General features: G+C 40.3%; 1 protein-coding gene and 1 non-coding gene across 2 annotated transcripts; one reads left to right on the forward strand and one right to left on the reverse strand.

Moving 5' to 3' along the window:
- Positions 1-4674: 4674 nt before the first annotated feature.
- On the reverse strand, positions 4675-6134 carry Rprm (reprimo, TP53 dependent G2 arrest mediator candidate). The gene has a single exon (NM_023396.5). It carries the CDS (start codon positions 5884-5886, stop codon positions 5557-5559), a length of 330 nt encoding a protein of 109 aa, NP_075885.1. The 5' UTR covers positions 5887-6134; the 3' UTR covers positions 4675-5556.
- A 14877-nt stretch (positions 6135-21011) lies between these two features.
- On the forward strand, positions 21012-21144 carry Gm22298. The gene has a single exon (XR_003954196.1). It is a non-coding gene; the product is annotated as a small nucleolar RNA SNORA51 (small nucleolar RNA).
- The last annotated feature ends 946 nt before the right edge of the window (positions 21145-22090 follow it).

Raw genomic sequence — 22090 nt, forward strand, 5'->3', positions numbered from 1 at the left:
GCATATATTTATAGGACTCTGAATCTTGAAATGGTAGTGAAACACAGTTCTTTAGAGTCTGGCTCTTGTGGGTACAGTCTTTACTTTCTCTTTTGTATATCTGTCTGTGCTTGTGTGTTATGATCCAAATGTATAGGAACTATCACATTTTATTCAGTAGTAAGTATAGTGTGCTATGTGCACATAATTGCAGGAAAACACTACGAGGCAGTTTGAGTCATGAGCTCCTAAGATAGCCGTTCTAATGGACACTGAATCTGAACTGAGAGGGGGCAGGGCCCAGGGCCGCTCAGCAACAGCACAGATGACCTTTTCTGTATTGATCACTCTATGCTCGCAGTCACCCACTCAAAAAAATATTGCAGCAAGCCAAGTACTTATATACATTCAGGCAGAAGACTACTCATGAGGCTTCCAAAATCACATAGTTGGATACATACAAATAAAACATGCTATTCTCATTTGTAAATACTGTTGTTTGGGTTATGAGGCAAGCTACCATTTACAAAGTGAATATTTGCAAAATGTGTCTAACTTCTCTTCTAACAGTCTTTAGTGAACCTTCTGCTCAAATAGATTTAGCTTCTCAAATATATTAGGAATAAAGCAAATAAAACATGAATACTAGTTCAGTTTTTTAAAAGTTATCATCACTTTCACTGAAGTGCAATTTCACAAAACTATATATTTCCTTAAACTATCTAGCTTTCCAAGAATTTTAAAATCATAGATGTTGCCGTGAAACTTATCAGGACTTTCAACATCTTAAGCATTTATAACAATACAAAAAGACCTAGAATGTGAAGTGGGCCATGAAAACAAATAGTCACGAAGCATTTAAATGCAGATGTTAGGAATCAATTACGGCTGGAATGGACTTTAAAACATATCCTGTTTGAGCCTTTGTGCACATGTCTAAATGGGATTTGGCAGGTGGATAAAAGATGTATTGATTTCTGTTTTGGAGATTGCTGCAGACTTGCTGCTTCAATAGACTTTAAAACTAGGCTTGGATCTTAACAAACTGAAACCTGGAATTCTTTCCTGGCATTATAATCCCCCTACTCCCCCTGCCCCCAAATATGACAAATATAAAAACTGGGGTTTGGAACAACTGTTGTATGCTGCTGCCCAACCTCAAAAGAAAAAAATATTCTGGGGAAGAAAGAACTGCTAATAATTTCTCTTTAACACCAAAGAAGTTGTATCAGAAACCTTATATTCTTGTTTGAATGAGTTCCTAGAAGTTCCCCTTGATCCCCAGTTCCTGAGGGCTCTCTCTCTCTCTCTCTCTCTCTCTCTCTCTCTCTCTTTCTCTCTCTCTCAAAGACATCACACTATGGTGTGTGAACTACTGTGTACTTCTATTGAACTGTTTGAATTTTTCCTTGATTATTTAAAATATCATGCCTCAAGTGGATAAGCACTTGGTTTAGGGGAGAAAAGAAGTTCTGAAAGCACCAAGCTAGAAAACAAGACGTACTTTAACACACATATCTGAGATTTATAAAACATCGTGAAAATGTTGAGCAAATTAATTCAAAAGAATTGCAATATCCCTCTAGAATCAACCCTCCTTGAGGCCACCCAGCAGCTGAGAAACCAACATGAGCCCAAAGTTCTAACCCTTCCTTGAATAAGACAAGAAGGCACACATTGACTCAGGGCCACTGAGAAACCAAGTAGATTGGCCGTCAGGAGTCATGGATTATTCACTAGAACAACCATGACTTCAACCCCAGCACAGCAGGGTCACCTATGCTCTGAATTCCCTCAAGGTAACCAGCACTTAAGTCCTTGATCCATCTTCAGACCCTAGAAAAATAAAATGCATCAGCTAGGAGAGGCTGCTTCTGTGGAGACGACTAAATTAGGCTTAGAAGTGTCAGTGACTATCTGTCTAGCCTGATAGTCTGTGCACCTGCCAGCTCTATGTCATGAAACCTGCTCTCTCCTGCTGTAGTTCTAGAAAGGCTTTGGGACTTACCAGGTAAGTCCCCCTTGGGCTGAACAGATCAAGGAAGCTCTTTACAGAAAACTGAGTGGCATCACGCCCCCTACCCGTTATCTCTCCATCATTTCTGACCACATTGTAGATATAAGCCTGGGACGGAATATAATCTTGTCTGTATTTACCCTCTCAATTCCTAGTCTCCTTAGGCTAACATTGATTTCTTAGGTGAAATGGAGAATATGGTTCAAAACCTATTTTTCTGAAAGCTTCTTGGTAAGAAAAGAAAATCACACCATAAACTCTGGGCAGGACTAAAAGTTTCATTTAATGTGTTTGTTCGAATGAAAAGCACAGAGATTCGAAGACTGAGTAGGAGGAGTGGAGTGGACCTGGGAAAGCGGTTGCTGTGTGGCCACCAGGGAAGAGGGTGTGTAAAAAGCTTCTAGCTTCACCTATGAAAACCAGAACCACTTGGCATCTCTAAGTAACAGATGGATGTGACCTGAAGAGAAGGGTTGTTGGCATGGAACTGTCTCCAGAGCTCTGTATTTCAGGACGCATTTCCAAGAAATGCACTGATCTTAAATCCCAGCACTCTGCTCCCATAGCCACTCTAGTTAAGCACTAACATTTACAGGTTCCGTCTTATCTCACAGTCACAGTTCCCATAGAGCGAAGAACAAATACGGGTGGAGAGATGAAAGTGTATGGCCTGCTGAGGTATAGGGAATATGTAAGAAGAGTAAAGAAATATTAAGAAGAGGAAGGCAGAGGTGATCTTGGATGCCTTCTATTATACGAGGGCTATTTTCTCCATTTGTAGGACTTTTGTTTTCAAGAAATACCTGCTCCATGTGAAGAATTTCATATATTGCCTTGAAGGGTTAATTCCTGCCCACTCCCCGGAGCTAGCTGTGAGCATGCATTTTGCACACATCAGGCTATAAAGAAAGATTTATAGGGCCTCTGGCAGATGTGTTTTCAGTGCAAGTCCTTATCTCCAGAACCCTGAGCGTACTGTGGTGAGCTCATGAATCCCCTGGACAGACAGACCTTCAGTGGGCGCTACAGCTGCAAACACACAGGAGTTAAGTGTGAGATGCCTGCCTTGTTACAAGATAAACTCATCTCAGCGTTTTGTTTTCCTCTGAAACACAGAGGCAGCAGATTCACTTGGTGCCACAGAAACTGTCTACAAAATAAGATGTCTGTCTCATTTCCTCTCCCACGTGTTCACAAACGGAACGTGTCCTCCTTCCTACCTGTTGACTGTTGACCCCACTACACAAGAAAAGAAACAATCAAACCTTCTCTGTAAAAAAAAAAGTCTAAACAGAACGAACTCCTCTCTCTCTCTCTCTCTCTCTCTCTCTCTCTCTCTCTCTCTCTGTGTGTGTGTGTGTGTGTGTGTGTGTGTGTGTGTGTGTGTCTATGTGTGTGTGTGTGTATAAATGTGTGTTCACTTAGTTCACTTATCTTTTACACTGTTAACATTAAAACCCAGAAAACCCTAGGCTACAATTTCTAGCAAGGTTGACTCTGAGAGGAACCCAGGAGCCTTTGAAGTACAGGCCATGTAGTGTAAGTTGTACCATTTCTTTCTGTACAAATGGGACATTGTATTTCTGTTTCCTGGTACTATAGCAGATTCTGAAGTCTTTGCATTTTTTAATTATTATTATTATTACAGTATCCTGGTAGAAAATAAGACAGGAAGAAAAACCTCTCAAACCTTTGTTCGTTTGAACTTCAAACTATTGGAACCTTTAGGATGTTTCCTAGGCCCTTCTTTTTAACATTGTTCAGTTTCTGGGCCCTAAATGTGTCTGTGTGGCCCCCATCTAATCTATAGCCATGCCAGCCATGTGTTCTAGTTTGGTTTGTAGTAGTCTGCAGCTAACTCCTTTGAGCCCTCTGCTTGGCCCAGGCCAATGGATGGCTGACTTAAGATGAAGACAGATGTTTGGAGTCTCTCTCTCTCTCTCTCTCTCTCTCTCTCTCTCTCTCTCTGTGTGTGTGTGTGTGTGTGTGTGTGTGTGTGTGTGTGTGTGTGTTATTTTTACTTAATTGATGGACTGCATATGTTAACAGGACACAATATAATGCTTTAATACATGTACCCATGATTAATTCATCACCTCAAACATTTCTCATTGCTTCACGCTCGCTTATCTTCCTTTCTCTAGAAACCATAATACGTCAAAAACAACTAAGCCCTTCTGACTTGGAGACAATGCTTACCCTGGCTGGTATTGAGAACTTTGACCACTACTTTTCCTGGGAATCTGTACTTTTCTTTTTCTGGGGCAACATCCCCTTGCCTTCCTGCTGACGTGGGTAGGGGAAAAGATGCTCTCCCTAAAGACTGGCTTGGCTGTCTCCTCCTTTCATTAGCGGGGTAACCTAGAGTTCCCCGAGGAGCCTGGCACGGAAGTGTAATTTCCCGCGAGAACCTACCTGACATTCGAAACGAAATGAAATTTTAAATCATAAATATGCGAGAAAACAAAGGCCGCTGTTTTCGAGATGGCTTTTATGCCTGGGGCTTCGTGTGTGTCACAAATCCCTGGGCTCTCTGTCCAGCCCCTCCTCCCCTCCATGGATCTAAGGATCTATGAAGTAGAATCGCAGCTATGGCCAGGCGAAACCTTCTGGCTGGGACCCAGAAGCTGCGCAGCCGACCTTCCCCTCCTCCAGGAGAACAGAATGACTACCAGGAAGCCAGAAACAAAACACTTAAATGTTGCATTTATTAAGGAAATGTTAAATAAGAAAAAGAGTCAAACGGTGTCACGGATATCAAGAGCACTTTTGTGGCGTAAACCGTGCAGACAGGAGCTAAGAATTCTACTCTGGATCTTTGTCCCGGGCGTAGCTGGAGCGCTAGCCTCCCATAAAGACCCAGCTGGAAATGCACTAAAAGAAAGCACTTACCCCATTCACAGTCTCAGACTCCCCTCCCCCCACCCGTTCTCCCAGAATGACAAAAAACTCTAACCCGCAGGCAGGCAAACAGGCCACTAGGACACAAAAGACTTATCAAATATTTGTATTCAAGCAAACTAACACAAATCCCCTAAAACCACAGGTTACTATCGATCAAAGTTTCACTCTCTTAGTAGGTCGCAAAACCCACACGCATCTATGTTCCTTCCCAATTAGGTCTGCAGCGTGGCGAATAAACAGTCACTTTTTCCGGTCACTGGGCCTCTGAATACACACCCATCCACACCCCGCCTTGCTCGGCCTCTCAAGCTGTCCCCAGTGCTGAGCCCACCTGCAGGTGGAAAGGGGCCTTCGCCGCCTGGTTCATCTCCCAGTATCCCACGCCAGCAGCCACTCCCAAAGTTCTGCGCCCTGCTTTTGCCACCTGCTGCTGTATCCCGAAGTCTGGGCGCTCCTCCTGTACAGTCTTGCTTGGGGCCTTTCGAAGAGCTATCAGAAATCGGTCACTTTTTCCCCAAAGGCAGAAGTCAAGAGAAAAAAACTGACTCCGACAGGTTTGCGTTGCTCGGTCCGTGATGGTGAGGGGTGCATCGCGGCTGGCGGAGTACTGGAGGTGCCAGAAGGGAGGCACCCGCCGAGGGGGACCCGAGGGCCACTCAGTAGGGTCCCACGACCACTGCCTCCACCTCTTTAGACGGCCTCCGGTCCTTCACTAGGAAGTTGATCATGCCTTCGGACTTGATGAGCAGGTTGCAGCCAAGGAAGAAGATGCCAAAAACCACAGTGAGCGAGAGCACACACATGACTGCGATCTGCACCACACGCATGATGTACAGGCTGCGCTCGTCGGGGCCTCCCTCGGCGAAGCCATCGTCGGTCACCACCGACGCCTGGGTGCAGCAGCGCACCGCGCGCTCCAGCGCCTCGCTACTGTTGACCAGGAACAGGCCAGCCACGTCGGTCTGGTTGCCCAGCACTGAATTCATCACGAGAGCAAGCGGGAGCCGGGAAGGCGAGGATCGGAGGGGTGGGGACCAGAGTGGCTGTAGCGCGGGACGAACAGGTGCCCGGCGGAGCGCTGGCTTGATCACTTGTGCGCGCAGGGCTCCTCAGTCTCCCTTTCAAAGTCCCAGGTCCGTAAGTGTCTCAAGAACCTCTTCAGGGCGCGCCGCAAGCTGGCTCCTGTGCGCTGTGTTCTGCCCAGGCAGTGCTCGTTCCCGGCGCTCGCACGACTGGGAGCTCTTGGAACTTGGCGGGTTGGGCCGGAGGGGCCGTGGGAGGCGCGGGCCTTGGCGGTGGCCCGGCTCCTGCTCCAAGCGAACAGCGGCCCCTGCTGGTGATAGAGCCTTGCTGCGCCCGCTCGGCTTAGAGGGGCGGCTAAGATAGGAGCTAACCTAGCAGCAGGCTTTGTGCCTTCTGCATTTCCAAGGGCTAGGCAGGGTTCACTATGCACTCCTGATCTGAAGAGCAAGTAAAGAACTTGGAGAGAAAGGCTGAAAGTTGCAGAGGACCCGGATCACACCCTCTCTTAAGTGTGTCCTTCGAAGCCACCCTATCACCTCTGAGCAGATGTAAGGTGGACAGGTACCAGATGGCGCTGGTCAAGGTACTGGCCTGCTGCCTGTGTTTGGCTGCTGCCTGTTCTTGTAAGCTTTCTGGTGGAGTATTGGAAGACAAGGCAGGTGGGAAGACTGGGAATTTCTTCTCTCCCCACCCCCACCCCCGTTTTTTTTTTTTTTTAAGTAGGGGGTGTTGCTGATGTTATTGTTGTTTTAAGGAAGGGAGAATGGAGGAAAACCTTAGAAATCATAAAAGAGCTACGTCCGCACCCTACTTGGAAAGCTCTTACGTGTGTAGTAAAGCGGGGTTTGTAGTGAGCTGTGAGGCCCAGGCAAGGCGCAGGTCTAAGGAGGTGCTTGCTCTCTTTGTGGTTTGTGTGTGGAGGTGGTTACCAAGAACAGGGTCACCTCTCTGTTAAGGGAGGTGGGCAGAGTGACCAACCACTTCATTGCCACTTTAATTGCGGAGGAGTTTTTGGATGAGCTTCCAGTGTTTTCTGTCCTTGGCAGAAAATCAGTGGTTTAAGGGAATTGCTCATCTACATCCATCAGCTAGAATGTCGGCCAGCAGCTGGGCGCCTCCCTCCAGAAGCTGTTGCTCCCACCCACCCTGCCTTCCTCACCACAAGGCAATCTGCAGGCATTTCGGGGAGCTGCAGACACTCAGTCCATAGTGGCTGTTGGGTATAAGTGCTACCAGAGGAGCCTTACACACAGGCCACTTCTACTTTGTTTTAGACTCCAGAAGATACAGGATCCTCTCTTCTCCTTCCCTTTTCTCCTGTCCCTTGAATCGGTCAATCAAAGCCTTAGAATCCTGACTTTGGTGATGATAGGCATGCACAGAGCCTTCTAATTACACCATGCTTGCTTGTTAAATTCCCTCTGTAAGAATCACTCATTCCACATTCAGATCCTCTGAATGTACTGGCATTATTGGCATCCTTGTAACGTGCTGCCATCCCTCAAGCACAAAGGAGAGCCTTTTAGGCAAGTTTTTTTTTTTTTTTGAAGTTTCAGTTTCTTCTAGCTGTCTAGATTCTTTTATTACTGAGAATAGAGAGGTGTGAACAGCAAAGAACCAGGCTCCCAGGACTTAGCCATACTTTCCGTGGCTTAGTTGCTCTAGTTTACATATATATACATATGTATATATGTATATGTATATATGTATACATTTATATGTATAGTATATTGTATACAACATATAAAATCATATACTATATATAAATTCTATATATAATTCATATATATGTCAAATCTATTATTAATGGATCATAAAGCCAGACCTCATATTTGAGAAAATATCATCAGAAGAAGTTGGGGAGCACAGATTTTCTTTTCTTTCTTTCAGCTGTAACTGACACAAACCCCGGACATAGAAGGCAAAGCCTCTCCTCATAAGACAGCCCAGGTCCATGGTGTTGTTCCTTTGATTCCCCAGCCCTAGGATTTTGTTCAGTAAAATTGAGTAGTTAAATAGAAATGAACTACAAATCCAGTTAGCACAAAGCTTGCTCTGTCACTTCCTATTAGCACTAAAGAAGTCTGGGCTAACTAGAAATTTTCTTTCTTTCTATCAAACAAAACAAAACAGCCCCCTCCCCCCCAAAGAAGAAGAAAAACAACAATCCCTAGAGTCATGTTTTTGTTTCTTTTTCCTATTTTCGGTGTAGAGTTTCCCCGCAGAGTAAAGCCCATCCCTTTACCTGTTTGGTGGAAAGTATTAGGGGCTGTAGCATAGCAATGTTTAGGAAATGCCCATATAACAGAACTTGATTTCCAGGGAAATAAATGATGATTTGGCTGCGAGATGGACTGGTGCTTCACTTTTTTCCCCCCAAGGCAAAGTTTCTCATGTAGCTCTGCGTGTCCTGGAACTCTATCTATAGACCAGGCCAGCCTCGAACTCACGGAGTTCCACCTACCTCTGCCTTTCTACTGCTGGGATTAAAGGTGTGTGCCATCATTGTGCAGCAATAATTCACCTTAATGGAAAGGTTTTGATACCTAGAATAACTCATTTGTATATATCTATTACTACTTCAGCTTTGGTGATGTAAGTGTGTGTATTTGAGAGCTAAATGATTAATATTTCAAATAGTGTGCAAGGACAGAATCACTTGCTAACTCTTTCTGAAATGTACATCAGTAGCATGCAACAAATTCTCCCAGGACATACTAGGCCAGTGTTGATGGCAGTTATAGTCTGTACTTTGGATAGCCTTGAGGGAAGACCAGACACTCTCAGTACCCAAATCATTTTTCCTTGATGCTTTGTGCATTATGAAAATATGCAGTAGACATTTAAACAGTGTATCAGACACTAAAAGGATGTTTATTGCCTTGGGGCAAGCATTTTTCTTAAATAAATTACACTGTTTTCCACAGTCTAAGTAAGATACAAGAGAAGAGCCCATACACGGGAGTCATTCATAGTAACAGACTCAATGTCTAAAAACCAAGAAGCCAAAATGAAGCAGTCAAAGTCCCCCAGCCACCAAAACACACGATGAAAGGTAAACACCTAAGCTTTAGACTGACCCTCAAATCCCCTCGCAGAATGAACACTTTTCCCATACTTTCACTTCTTTATTTATTTATATCAATAGCGATACTGTGATGGTTTGTATATGCTTGGCCCAGGGAGCGGTACTATTAGGAGGTGTGGCCTTCTTGGAGTAGGTGTGTCACTGTGGGGATGGGCTTTAATACCCTCATTCTAGCTGACTGGAAGCTAGTCTTCTTCTATGAGCCTTTAGATGATGATGATGTAGAACTCTCAGCTCCTTCTGCACCACGTCTGTCTGAATGCTGCCATGATCCCACCTTGATGATACTAGAATGAACCTCTGAACCTGTAAGCCAGGCCCAAATTAAAGCGTTCTACCACTTTCCAAATTTATAGTCTCAAAATCCACATTCTTCCAAGCAAAAGCATGGTTAGTTCTATTACAGCAGTAATACAGCTATCCCTGGAACCCACTTCTGTCTTAGTTAGGGTTTTACTGCTGCGAGCAGACATCATGACCAAGGCAACATCAGAACCAAAAAAAAGAAAAGAAACAACTATTTCATGATACCATTTATAAGTGGTACTGAAAACACTCATATCTCAATAGATGAAAACTGGAGCAGCTAACCAAGGACTGGGCAGAGGAAATGGTGGAGGGGTAGTGTTTGATGGATAGTTTCAGCTGGGAAGGAGTAAGAAAAACTGTATGTACATTAGTGACGTTTTCACAATAATATGAATGTACTTAATGCCACTTAATTGTACACATGGAATTGTTGCAGTGGTAAGTTTTATGGGTTTTATCCTAAGGAAAATTCTAAATATCTCAATTAGTGTGAACTTTGGAAAGTATACTTTGGAAGATATATCAGAAATACCCACTATGAATCATCTGTCACCTCCATAGCCTGAAGAGTGTTGCCTTTACAATAAATATTTTCTTCCTTCCTATCTTTTTGTTTCTTCTGACATTACAATCTTATACGTGTTGTTTTCTTAATTCTGAAAATATCATTTCATGGTCTTAAATACTTGTAGGTACACAGTAAATGAAAGTATATATGAGTAGACTTTTTTTTTTCCTCGAGGCAGAGTTTCTCTGTATAGCCCTGGCTGTCCTGGAACTCACTTTGTAGACCAGGCTGGCCTCGAACTCAGAAATCCGCCTGCCTCTGCCTCCCAAGTGCTGGGATTAAAGATGTGCGCCACCACACCCGGCATGAGTACACTTTTATCAAACCATATCCTTTGAGCTAATGTCTTTGAACATAGCATGAATCTCAAATATTTGTAAGGTGATTATTCCATGTTTGTTTTTTAGATGGTCTCATACACCCCAGATTAGTTTCAAACTCACTATATAGTAAAGAATGACCCTGAACATCTGAAATCCACCTTCCAAGTCCTTGATTATAAAAAGGTATGTGTCCTCATGTCTGGTTTTATGTGTTCCTGGAGAACTGAATCCAGGGCTTTATGCATACTACTTAAGTACTCTACCAATTAGCTATATCCCCTAATTTCAAATGTTCACTGAATCAATAGGACATAAAGAATACTTTGACTTAGAAATGATTTATCAATTTAGGTTGCACTCATATGATGAATTTACAAGCTTGCAATTTTTTTTTAAATTTGCACAGTCAGCTCGTAATTACTTTCAATGTGTGTGTGTTTCATAGCATCCCATCTGTTGAAAGTTGGGTATATGTCTCTTGATATTGAGGTTTCTCTTCATAAAACTTTTGCCTCTCCGAGTGTCTTGAACAGTATTCCCTATAATATTTTTGCAGCAGATTCAGCATTCAAGGTTTTAAATTAGAGTTTTAACTCATTTTTAAGTGTTATTCATTGCCGGGCATGGTGGCGCACGCCTTTAATCCCAGTACTTGGGAGGCAGAGGCAGGTGGATTTTTGAGTTCGAGGCCAGCCTGGTCTGCAAAGTGAGTCCCAGGACAGCTAGGGCTACACAGAGAAACCCTGTCTCGTAAAAAAGTGTCATTTGTTGTCATTTGTTGAATAGGCTATTTTCACTGCATTTTTTTCTACAAATGTCAAAAATTAGGTGCTAAAGTTTTGTTGGTTTATTTCCTGGTTCTCAATTTTTTTATAGGTCTACCTATTTATTTTTATGCCAGTACTAACTGTCTTTATCACTATTGCTCTAACAAAGAAAATGTTTTGATGCAAAATTAATATAGCCTATCCTAAATAGTCAAATACTTGATACATAATAACATTGACTCTTTTTTTTTTTAAGTCTTTGACTTAAATAGGAGATCTCAGAATATTTATAACATGGCATGTGCCACCTTCCATCTTAATTAAACTTTTTTTTTTTTTGAGACAGGGTTTCTCTGTATAATCCTGGCTGTTCTGGAACTCACTCTGTAGACCAGGGTGGCCTCAAACTCAGAAATTTTCCTGCCTCTGCCTCCCAAGTGCTGGGATTAAAGGCATGTGCCACCACGCCCGGCTTTAATTAAACTTTTAATTCATTTCCCTTCTTAAATACACAGAGTATGTCTAATTGTTCCTTTGATTTTAAAGGCTATTCCACATTAGTATTTATTGAAGTGAGTTAAGACAAGACAAAATCAATCAGAGAAGGCAAAGAATAAAATTAAAACAAGTACCTGCCTTTTCTTCCTTTTTTGAAAACCTCTGAATCTCTCATCATTGGCAGTACTGGCAGCTGACCTCTTCTTGTGCTACACAGCCAAGTCCATTGAGTCAGGTCTGTCTCTAATGCACATGTCTGGCTGTGTAGTAAGCACTTGCCGTGATTTTTCTACCTCCTTATACCATTCTGATATATAAGAAATACATACAATAACTCAGCGAAGCCCAACTCAACACCCGGAACACTAAAATATCCAGTCTTCGGAATGATACATCGCAGACATACAACATTCTGTTTTTAGATATGTGGCTTTTTTTTCCTTTTGCCTTCTCAGAATTGCCCCTGTATTTCATTCTAATATGCTGCCCACTCTCTAAAATATGCATGTTTTAAGGAGAAAACTCCACTGAGCTGCTGAAAGTCTTTCATGCCATTCTTCCCCTTATTAAAGAAACAAGAGATGAATGGTTCCAGCAGGAGAGAAGAGGGGTCCCCAAGGAGGCATGAAAGATACAATTTCTCCAGTTTTCAGCCTCCAATCAGTTAATCTGGGGCAGACTTTGTATTTTCTAATTCTGCCAGATAGGTATTTATATTTTACTTCAGTAAATGGATTAAAAAAATCATACAGAAGAAACCATCTTGGAAGCAATGAAGGGAACCAAATTTTACACTGTCCAGTTTACACTTCTCTATCTGAGCTGAGAAAGACTTTTGTCTTCTGCAAACTGTAGACATACTTGTAGAAAAAAAATGAGAGTTACCATTTCTGGATATTAACCAGGAGTAGCAGTGTTTCTGTTTTGTACACTTATCATTGTGACCATAACAGTCCAACAGTTCCTGTACGCACATCTGGTATTCTGCTATTGAAAATGTTAAGTCAACTTTCAATCATTCTCCTTTCCTTGAAGATCTTTATGATAATTGCTGTACTTACTTTGAAAACATTTATATAGCATCTTTTGTGCATACGATTATTTAGAGAGGTAGGACTAAGAGATAGTCTCTGTCTTCTAGAAATTGAGAAGGGATATCTGAAAGCAGTCAGTTACTGTGGCCTGTGGGAAATCTTATGGGAACTGTCTGAACTATCTAGACTGGGTACTAGGCAGGTGCTCATGAGGACATTGCAAATGAGCTTCAACTAAGGGGTGAACAGTAGAGGCCAGTTGAAGCCCATTACAGACACAGACATGAGGCAATTCAGATTTTATTTTATTATTTGCATCTTCAAGAAGTTCAATAATTTTGAAGTATTGACTTAAAATAATGGGAAAATATTAAGGAGTTTTGAGGATAGATTTTTATGTTATATGGAATTTTTATTTCCATTTGTCAGCTACATGGAGACAATGGTTTGGAAGCAGCAGAGCCAAAGAAAGTCCAAATGTTCATATATCACAGATGTTTACATTACAAAGAATACCTGTAGGCAATGCAAAGAGGAAATATAGTAGGTAAAATCAGGTAGAGTATAGAATGATGTACCTTGAATGTTAAATGAGTCATACTGCTGTTTCCAGATAGCTCAAGGAAATGACTACTACTTTCTGTAACTTGATTTTGCATTGCACTAATGTCAGCGTGCACAACTTGAACACTCAATTTGTTGTCCATTTTTCTCAGTTGTGCTTAACACCTTCTGGGAAAGGGATTCTATCCACAGGGCCAGTCTGACTAAAATGACTAAAATGGCATTTCTACCTCTTGATTCCTCATTATTTCTCTGTGCGGTTGGTTGCTCTTTCGCAGTCTGTCTCTGCCTTCCTAATGGCACACACTTACACACTGAGGAGTGACTCAACCTTTTGGCAGGGTGTTCTTTTCATCACTCAGCATTTCTCAGCAATCCATAGCTATAACACAATGCTCCACGTGGGGCTTTCATAGCACTTCAGAAATGATTCTCTTTTAGGCTGGTAGGTGACCCACTTTCTCTTTTGCAGTCACCAACCAATTCCATGACCTAACTCTTCAAATTATACCTTTGATGGTTCTAGAATCAGGTAGTCGGCAGCATCATCTATGGAAATCATACCTTGGATTTTGTAACTAGAGAGCTCATTGAATTTCATGTAAATTCTGTAGGATGTGTCTCTGAGACATCTAAGACTAGTCCCAATGTTAGGAGGCATAGAATAAAATTAATGTTACCTGATAGTTCAGGAGTTCTTAATGTACTAGAATTAGAAAGAGGGGGTTTAAAGCATGTTTCTGTCTTGAGGATGGGGGTAGTAATATTCACTCTTACTCTTTTTTTGCAGGAATAGCACGATCCAGCTGGAAGCTCTCCAAACACGGGCACTTTTATCTTGAATGCCTTAGCCCCCAAAACTGTGTTAAACAAATTTCTAATTTTTTAATGTTATTTGATCTGTAGCATCATCAGCATTAAATAGTTAAAGTAATTTAAGATGGCATGAAAGAGGTAATGCTAACAGAGGAATGGGGTGCTGTCATAACAAGTCCCTCTTAAAAAAAAAGGAATAGAGGAAAAAGCTTTGGAAGTCAATCAAGAGGCTGGAACATTTTATCATTCAAAATGAATGCTAAAAACACCTACACATTTATCAATATTGCCATACAGGTCATTATGACAAGGGATTAGAAACAAAAATTACTAGGCAAAGCTTAACTCTTTGTAAAGATGGTTTAAGTGTTCACAACCAAAGAGCTAGTTAATAAAAATCTCATGGACAAGTAGTTACTTCTCTATGAATTATTGGTGGGGGATGCTTCAAAGGCATCCAAAAAAACATCACCATTGTTCTCAATTATCCACTACAACTAAATGTTAAGACTCTATTGCCGAAGACATCACACACTTTGTTTGCAGAACATGAAGAAATCAGTTTGAACATGAGAGACTTTCTCCCTAATTGTTAGTTCTCATAGCACTGAAAGGTACAATGTAGGCTTCTGAAGATAAAAGATACCAAATGATTTACCCAACACTTGACCCTGCATACTACAATATCAACTTGCCCAGTGAATTAATTGTACCCACGGTACCACGGTGGCATAGCATTTACGGAGACAACTGTGTTCTGATCAGATTTGAGGCTCACTTCACAGGAGCAATTTCACTTCTGATACCATAAACTATGACTATGGTGTGGAGAGCACACAAAACCTTAGGTGTAAGAAAGTGACTGGTGATCTTTCGCTATTTGTGTTTATAGCCACAGTTCTATTCTGCTTTCAACTTTAGGGGTTCATCTATTGCATGATGACAACTGTGTTCTGATCAGATTTGAGGCTCACTTCACAGGAGCAATTTCACTTCTGATACCATAAACTATGACTATGGTGTGGAGAGCACACAAAACCTTAGGTGTAAGAAACAACCTACCAATGGCCATATCCTCTTACTCCTTTACTTATTCATAATCTGCCCATAGCTCTTCAGCTAGTGGTGGGGCCATGCGAGGCTCCTACTTAACCCAGGTTGCTTATGCCTCAATAGATGGACCCACAACCATCCACACATGGTCAGCACTAACTATATGAGAAGGCTAATGATAATAGTAATAGGAAAAGATATGGAGTCAGCAGGGTAATAGGTCGGTAGGTCCTGGATAGAGCTGGAGCAGGGAGATACTAGAAGATAAATCAGACCAAATGCATTTTGTATATTTATGAAATTTCAACAAATATATTAATAGTATATAAATATATTTCAACAAATATATTATAGTGTATAAAATTAGAGTTAGTTTTAAGTGTGAGAGTCAGTGATTGTGTCTTGTTGCATACTTTCAAACCATTCAAAATGAAAAATTCTTCTAAAGGATGATATGCTTTTAATGAAAACAAGCAGTGATCCTCTTATTCAGGCTCCAGAATACTGGGGTTGTCAGCATGAGCCTCCATACTCAGCTGGTACTTAAAAATCAAAGTGAGAATCCAACTAGTCATGTATGTGAGTGTGAATTTTGATTGAATTGTTTTTGGAAGCATAACACACACACATACACACACACACACACACACACACACACACGCACACACACACACACGGAGGAAAGGGGGCAAACAGAGGGAATTAACAATTAATACAATTTTTTAATCCTCATTGACTAACTAACATTTCACCCATAACCTTGCCTATCTGTAGCTCACCAAACTCTGAATTCAGCTAAGACTATGCTCTTGGAGGAACCTTAAATAATAGAAGCGAAGCAACATTAAACCCTTAGGAAACCTTGCATGTTAAAATAGTAGCAATTCATGAAAGTTCTGCAACTAAAAATGTGCATGCTACTTTATAATAGTTTTAATTGGTTGTGTAAATTTTTTTGGACAAATGTCTATCCACCTCTTACATTCAATATTAAGTGTACATGATAAATAATGAAAGTATCTGGCAACTTAAGCATAGATGATAAACCACCTTCAATATGGATATCATTCAAAGGAAGGCTCTTTATGTTACTTGAGGGCTGATTCCTTTTAGAGTCTCCATGTATGATTACACACACACACACACACACACACACACACACACACACACACGTATATACATATATTTATATCCCTTAGTTTCTCTTGATACTTCCAATATATAAGGCATCCAGGAACTATGTACTGAATCTGAAGTTTATTAAGTTTATTAGATTTTTAAAATATTTGACATTTTCTGATTGTCCATATCTTTTTGTTTTTTGTTTTAATATCTAATGCAATATAAATGTAAATAGAGTTTTGATGAAACAATGACAAGAACAGTGTCTCTACATATTTAGTTGATGTGCAAAGCTCATCATGTCTTTCTCTGCTTCTCCATTCCCCCTATTCTCTTCCTTTCCACTTTTGTAATTCTCCTTACTCCTTTTATATCCATCTCATATGTGCTGTTGCTTTCCTCAACACGTTCCTGGTTCTCATGGGCCCCTTTCTAATTTTCTTGTTTCTATATACATTTACTCCCACCTATATACACTGATTTAATATTGAGAACCTAGAATCTCCTTTAGAGAGAACATATGGTGTTTGTCTTTTTGAACCTGGATTTCTTCACTTAATTTAATATTTTCATAATATTTTAGTTGCACATGTCCCTAAGAATTGTCATAATTTCATTTTTCATTATGGGTGAATTATTTCTGTTGTGCATAAAGAAGACATTCTCATTAGCCATTCATCTATTGATTATCATCTTGGTCGACTTCATCTTTTACCATGTGAGTGAAGCAGCAATAACATGGATGTAGATTCCTTAGGGTATAAGCCTAAGTGTATAAGTGTATAAGGTATAAGTAGTATTACTGTATAATATAGAAGTTCTGCTTGCTTTTCTGAAAGCTACCACACTGATTTTCACTGTGTCTCCACAGGTTTACAACTCCATCATGGGCGAACAAGTTTCTATTTCACTGAAAGGAGAAAAGGATACATGCTCCATCTCTAACCCAGAAGCCATCTCCAAGTGATGACCACTTGCAAAAGAAAAACTAGTTTTCTCTAGGAGAGTCTCACTGGGGAAACAAACTATTCTTAATGGTAGATAGACGGCATGTCCTGCAGTAGATGGGCAACAGACAATTAACTCAACAACATCTGTGGATGTTCCTAGCCTTGTTATGTCAAAACAGAGTGGTTAGGTCTAATAGACTGAGAAATCAGAGTTGGAAAGACTCAGCCAGCCGAGTCAGTGCAAGAATGGTGGTCCCAGAAGGAAAGCCAAGGCCTGGAAAAGCAACAACAAGAAGGAGACGTCGAACCAGTAGAATGATTAACACCAAGGACACTATCCTGAGACACACACACCTTAAATTCATGCTTCACTACTTTTAGTTTAGGGAACAGGATGGGCCAGAAATTCATTGGTAAATCAAGAGCTTCATTTTTAAGTAACTTAACTACTGATAAATATTTTCTATGACTTGATAGTATATATTCCAAAGTAGAGTTATGTTAGTACTGATGACAAAATGTTGTCTTTAATGATTTGAAACCCTATAACATAACAAGCATAAATTGCACTAAGTAAACTGTAATGAGAGATATATGAAGGGGTGTTGGATTTTGTCAAAAGGCATTTTTAGTGTCTAATGAGATAATCATGTCATTTTTTTCTTTCAGTTTGCTTATATCATGGATTATGTCAATGGATTTTTGTATATTGAACCATCTTTGAATCCCTATATAAATTAAAATACCTTTATCCTTAGTACATGTAAAAATAACAAAATTCTCACACATTGCATTTGAAATCCCATTGAGAAGATTACATGTCACAACCATGTTGTTTTCATCCCAGGGATACAAGGTTGGTTCAACACATACAAATCAATAAAAACAATCTACCATATTGATGGCATTATTTAATGTTGTCTGGTTTGCTCTACAAACTCTGTTTGGTTACTTCCTAATTTTCCTATGTTTATCTTTTTCCATGAAGTGTATTTTCTTTTTCTGTGTCCATATATGGGAAACTGTCTTCACTTTTCCTCTGTCTATTTATTTCTCACAAAAACTTCTGCAGTTTTATAATGTTGGCTTAGCTGTCATAAATTATCTTACCTTCTATTAATTTTGAAATAATTTTTCTCCATCAATTTTCATAGATGATTTCTCTGAGTATCATAATACTAGTTGACAATATTTAGTTCTGAGGTTTAGATGTTTATGTATCTGGGTTTGGAGAACCTTTGACTGTGTTTTCATTGAATAAGTTGTCTATGTCTTTGATTTTAACTCAGCTTCTTCTGCCATCCCTGCTTCCTTAGGTTTGGCCTCTTGAAAGGGACTTTTAGGAAGTTTCCCTCATACTTGCTGGCCTCCCCCTCTATATATATGTCGGTGTGAATTATTTTCTCCACCTCGATTTCCATCCCTGAGATTTATTCTGTTAGGTCTTTTGATGATGTATTTTAATTGGCTCATTGATTCTTTCATTTCCATAATTTCTATTTGATTCCTTTTTTTTTCAACACCTCAATTTCTTTAAGATTTTTCTCCACTTTACTAGTTTTTTCTTTCACTTTCTTAACTTTCCAAAATTGATTTTTGTAAATCCCCTCATCCCTGCCCCCAGTCTTGTGTTAAATTCTTCATGTATTTGATAGAGTCTTACATTTGTTCATTGATTTTTTTTTTTTAAACAAGGTTCAGAAATCTTTTGCAAACAACTTAACTTGAAATGTTTTATTTTCTGGTGTTGAAACTATCTGCTTATGGGGCTGTCTGGACGCGGTGTGGGTGGTCTTATGTGTCTTGGGTTCTTTGCTGTGTTTTGCATATCTCTTAGCATCCTAGTTTCATGTTTACTGATGTGATAAAATACCCCAACAAAAGCCATCAGGGGAAGAAAGGGTTTATTTTATTTTACAATACCAAGTTATAGTCCATCGTTTTGAGAAAGCCACAGCAGGAAATCAAGCAATTAGTCACAAGAAATCCACAGTCAAGAGCAGAGACAAATGAATACCTGTTTTCTTGTGCTGAACTATATTTCTTCTGTTATATATCAAGACCCAAGGAGCTGAAGGGGACTGCAACCCTACAAGAGGAACGGCAGTATGAACCAGTACCCCCAGAGCTCGTGTCTCTAGCTGCATATGTAGCAGAGGATGGCCTAGTCGGCCATCATTGGGAGGAGAGGCCCTTGGTCTTGAAAAGATTATATGCCCCAGTACAGGGAAATGCTAGGACCAGGAAGCAGGAGTAGGTGGGTTGGGGAGCAGGGAGAGGGGAGTGTATAGGGAGCTTTCGGGATAGCATTTGAAATGTAAATGAAGAAAATACCTAATTAAAAAATTGTTTAAAAAAAGACCCTTATTAGGGAATGGTGTTGCCCACAATGGGCTGGATCATCACATATTCCCATATTAATTAACCTTTTGCAGACATGCTTCCACACTGATCTGATAAAAAGTTACTGAAATGACATTATTTTTCTCCAACTCATTTAAAGCTGTGGTAACCATCCTGGCTAGAAAAATGGCTCAATGGCTAAGATTACCAGCTGCTCTTCCAGAGGACATACACTGAGGATTCTTGTTGAGTTATATTTCCTTAGATTAATCTACAAGATACAAATCAATTTTGGTAACAATTATAATGGTTTGATAGGAGCCCTGCCAGTCTCAGGTACAGGAGAATAGACTATGTTCTTGACTTGCGTCCCATAGTTCTATCCTCTAATACACTGCACTAAGTTCTTGACAAACTTCCTTTGACCTATGCAGCCTTCCCTTCTATTGCCATGGTAAGTGGTATTGCAATTCTTTTGGCTTCAGAGTCCCTTAAATTTCGGTTGTTTCTACAGCCTGTGGGACTAGGGGACTATTGCTTTGGGCTATATGTCCTGATGGGTTCCATGTTCTACAACTGAGTTATAGAGAGTCTTTCAGCTTTAAACATCACTACTATACTTACACTGCTACATCCACTGTATGGCTTGTATCTGATCCTGATTTTGCTCCAGGTTTCATATTCTGCCTACTTTCTTCCAAGTGTTTTGAAAGGCACATTATTCTGAGGTTCGCTGGGAGCAGGGGCTCCAGTTTGTGTTCCCAGAATTGTGAGATGCCTCTGTGCTGGAAATCCTTCATAGGTGAATCTTTCCTGGGACAGTGGTGCTAAGACCACAGGCAGCTTGCTGTGTGGATGGGGCATTGAGCATTTAGTGCACATCAGCTGAGCCTTGGAACCGTTCCTTTTCTTGTTGCATCAGACTCTATATTGAGCATGAACCCGCTAGGTGGGACTGCATTTCAGGTACTATTCCCTCTGAATTTTTTTTTTTACTGTTTTATAGGAATGGTTTTTAAGTTAATCAATCTTTATTTCCTCTACAGTGCCGTTATTCTTCAAAATGAGAGTAATTACTTATACATTAAATGCAAAATATTTAGTTAATATTAGAGTGTGAGACTTGATGAAGAATTGATGCAAAAAGGAAACTATAAGATTGCCTCTTTTATTCCTGTATACAATTTCTGGAATAATTTCAAGAGGAATTCATTAGTATCCATATAATTGTCCAGATAGAAGCCATATGTTGTTGTTTGGAAAATAAATCTGAAGATCATTTTGTGCCCTGAGCTAATTTTGCCTCTAGTGATGCTAAAGCAATAGCTCAGATTACAACCAATATTTCAGGTCATGCAGTGACATCTAGTGTGTGTGGAAGAGATTGTGTTTGGATTCACATTCTAAATCGACTCCCAAAAAGAACACATTTTAAAGTATTTTAATTTTCTACCCTGAAATTGTAAATGAAGTGATTTCTTTGCTTATATTTAAAGACTTAAAACTATTTCTCATAAATAATTAGAATATATTATGGATAATACAGAAAATTCTTTTATAAAATATTTAAGGACATTATAAATAAATTATCTGAAACTTGTCAAAAACTTTCTTGAGGATAGATGCATAGTTATTTCTATATAAAGAGTGAGTGGCCTCCTTGTGCTTACCACAGGCTGTGTCCCTACACTGACTGTATAGAAAGAGGAGTCAGAATAAACCTACCCCAGGTACACTTTAGCCTAGGCCACTGTACCTGGTCTGTATTGTGAATGGGGAGACATGTATTAAAAAAAGTGAGTATCACTATCTGTGAGCATGCAGCTATGTAGTTTCTTGCTCTCTTGGGGTTGTACTATTCAAAATTTTGGTCTCCTAGATACTTCTGGATTGACCTGTATCAAAAAAGACCTTTCCATTTTGAATGTGGAGACAATAAAGTTTTTTTTGCAAGTAAACCTATATTTATTTCACGTTTTAAAAATAATTAATTTATTTACTTTACATCTGCATTGAAGCTACCCTTTCCTCCTCTCCTCCCAGTTCCTCACCCCCTCTATCCTAACTCCTCCCTTTTTCCTCAGAAAAGGGGAGGCCTCCCATGAATATCACCTTCCTTAGCATAACATGTTGCAGTAGTACTATGTGTATCTTTTCCACCTTGCTTTTAGGACAGTATCTTCTGCTGAACTTTAATTTACATAGGCTGTGTAGCTCATGAGCTCTACAGTTCCACCTGCCTTCTCCTCACACCTCAGCACAGGGATTACATACATGCTATTGAACCCAGCTTTTTACTTGTGTATCATGGATCCAAAACCAGGTCCTCTTATTTACACAGCATTCTGTTTACTGATTTAGCTATCACCTTGGGTCCTCATTTGTCTCTTTTGTTGAAAATAATGGCTTTGGTTAATTGTTCAACTTGTCATAAATCAGACATGTTAGAAAACAGAACATCAACTCTTGTTGACAAAATACTTACCTTTGGGCATGTCTGTGGGACATTTTCTTTATTAATGATTGATGTGTGAGAGCCTGGCCCATTGTGTTGTTGTCACCAGACTGAGCAAGTCAGGAAGAGCAAAGTAGGAATCATTATTCTTTCATGGTTTCTGCTTCAGTTCCTGACTCCAGGTTCATGCCTTAAGTTCATGGCTCAGCTCCCTCAGTAATGCATGGTGTAATGGCTATTCTCAGTTGTCAACTTGACTATATCTGGAATGGAGTAC

This window comes from Mus musculus, chromosome 2 (genome assembly GCF_000001635.26).
Source record: "Mus musculus strain C57BL/6J chromosome 2, GRCm38.p6 C57BL/6J".
NCBI lineage: Eukaryota > Metazoa > Chordata > Mammalia > Rodentia > Muridae > Mus > Mus musculus.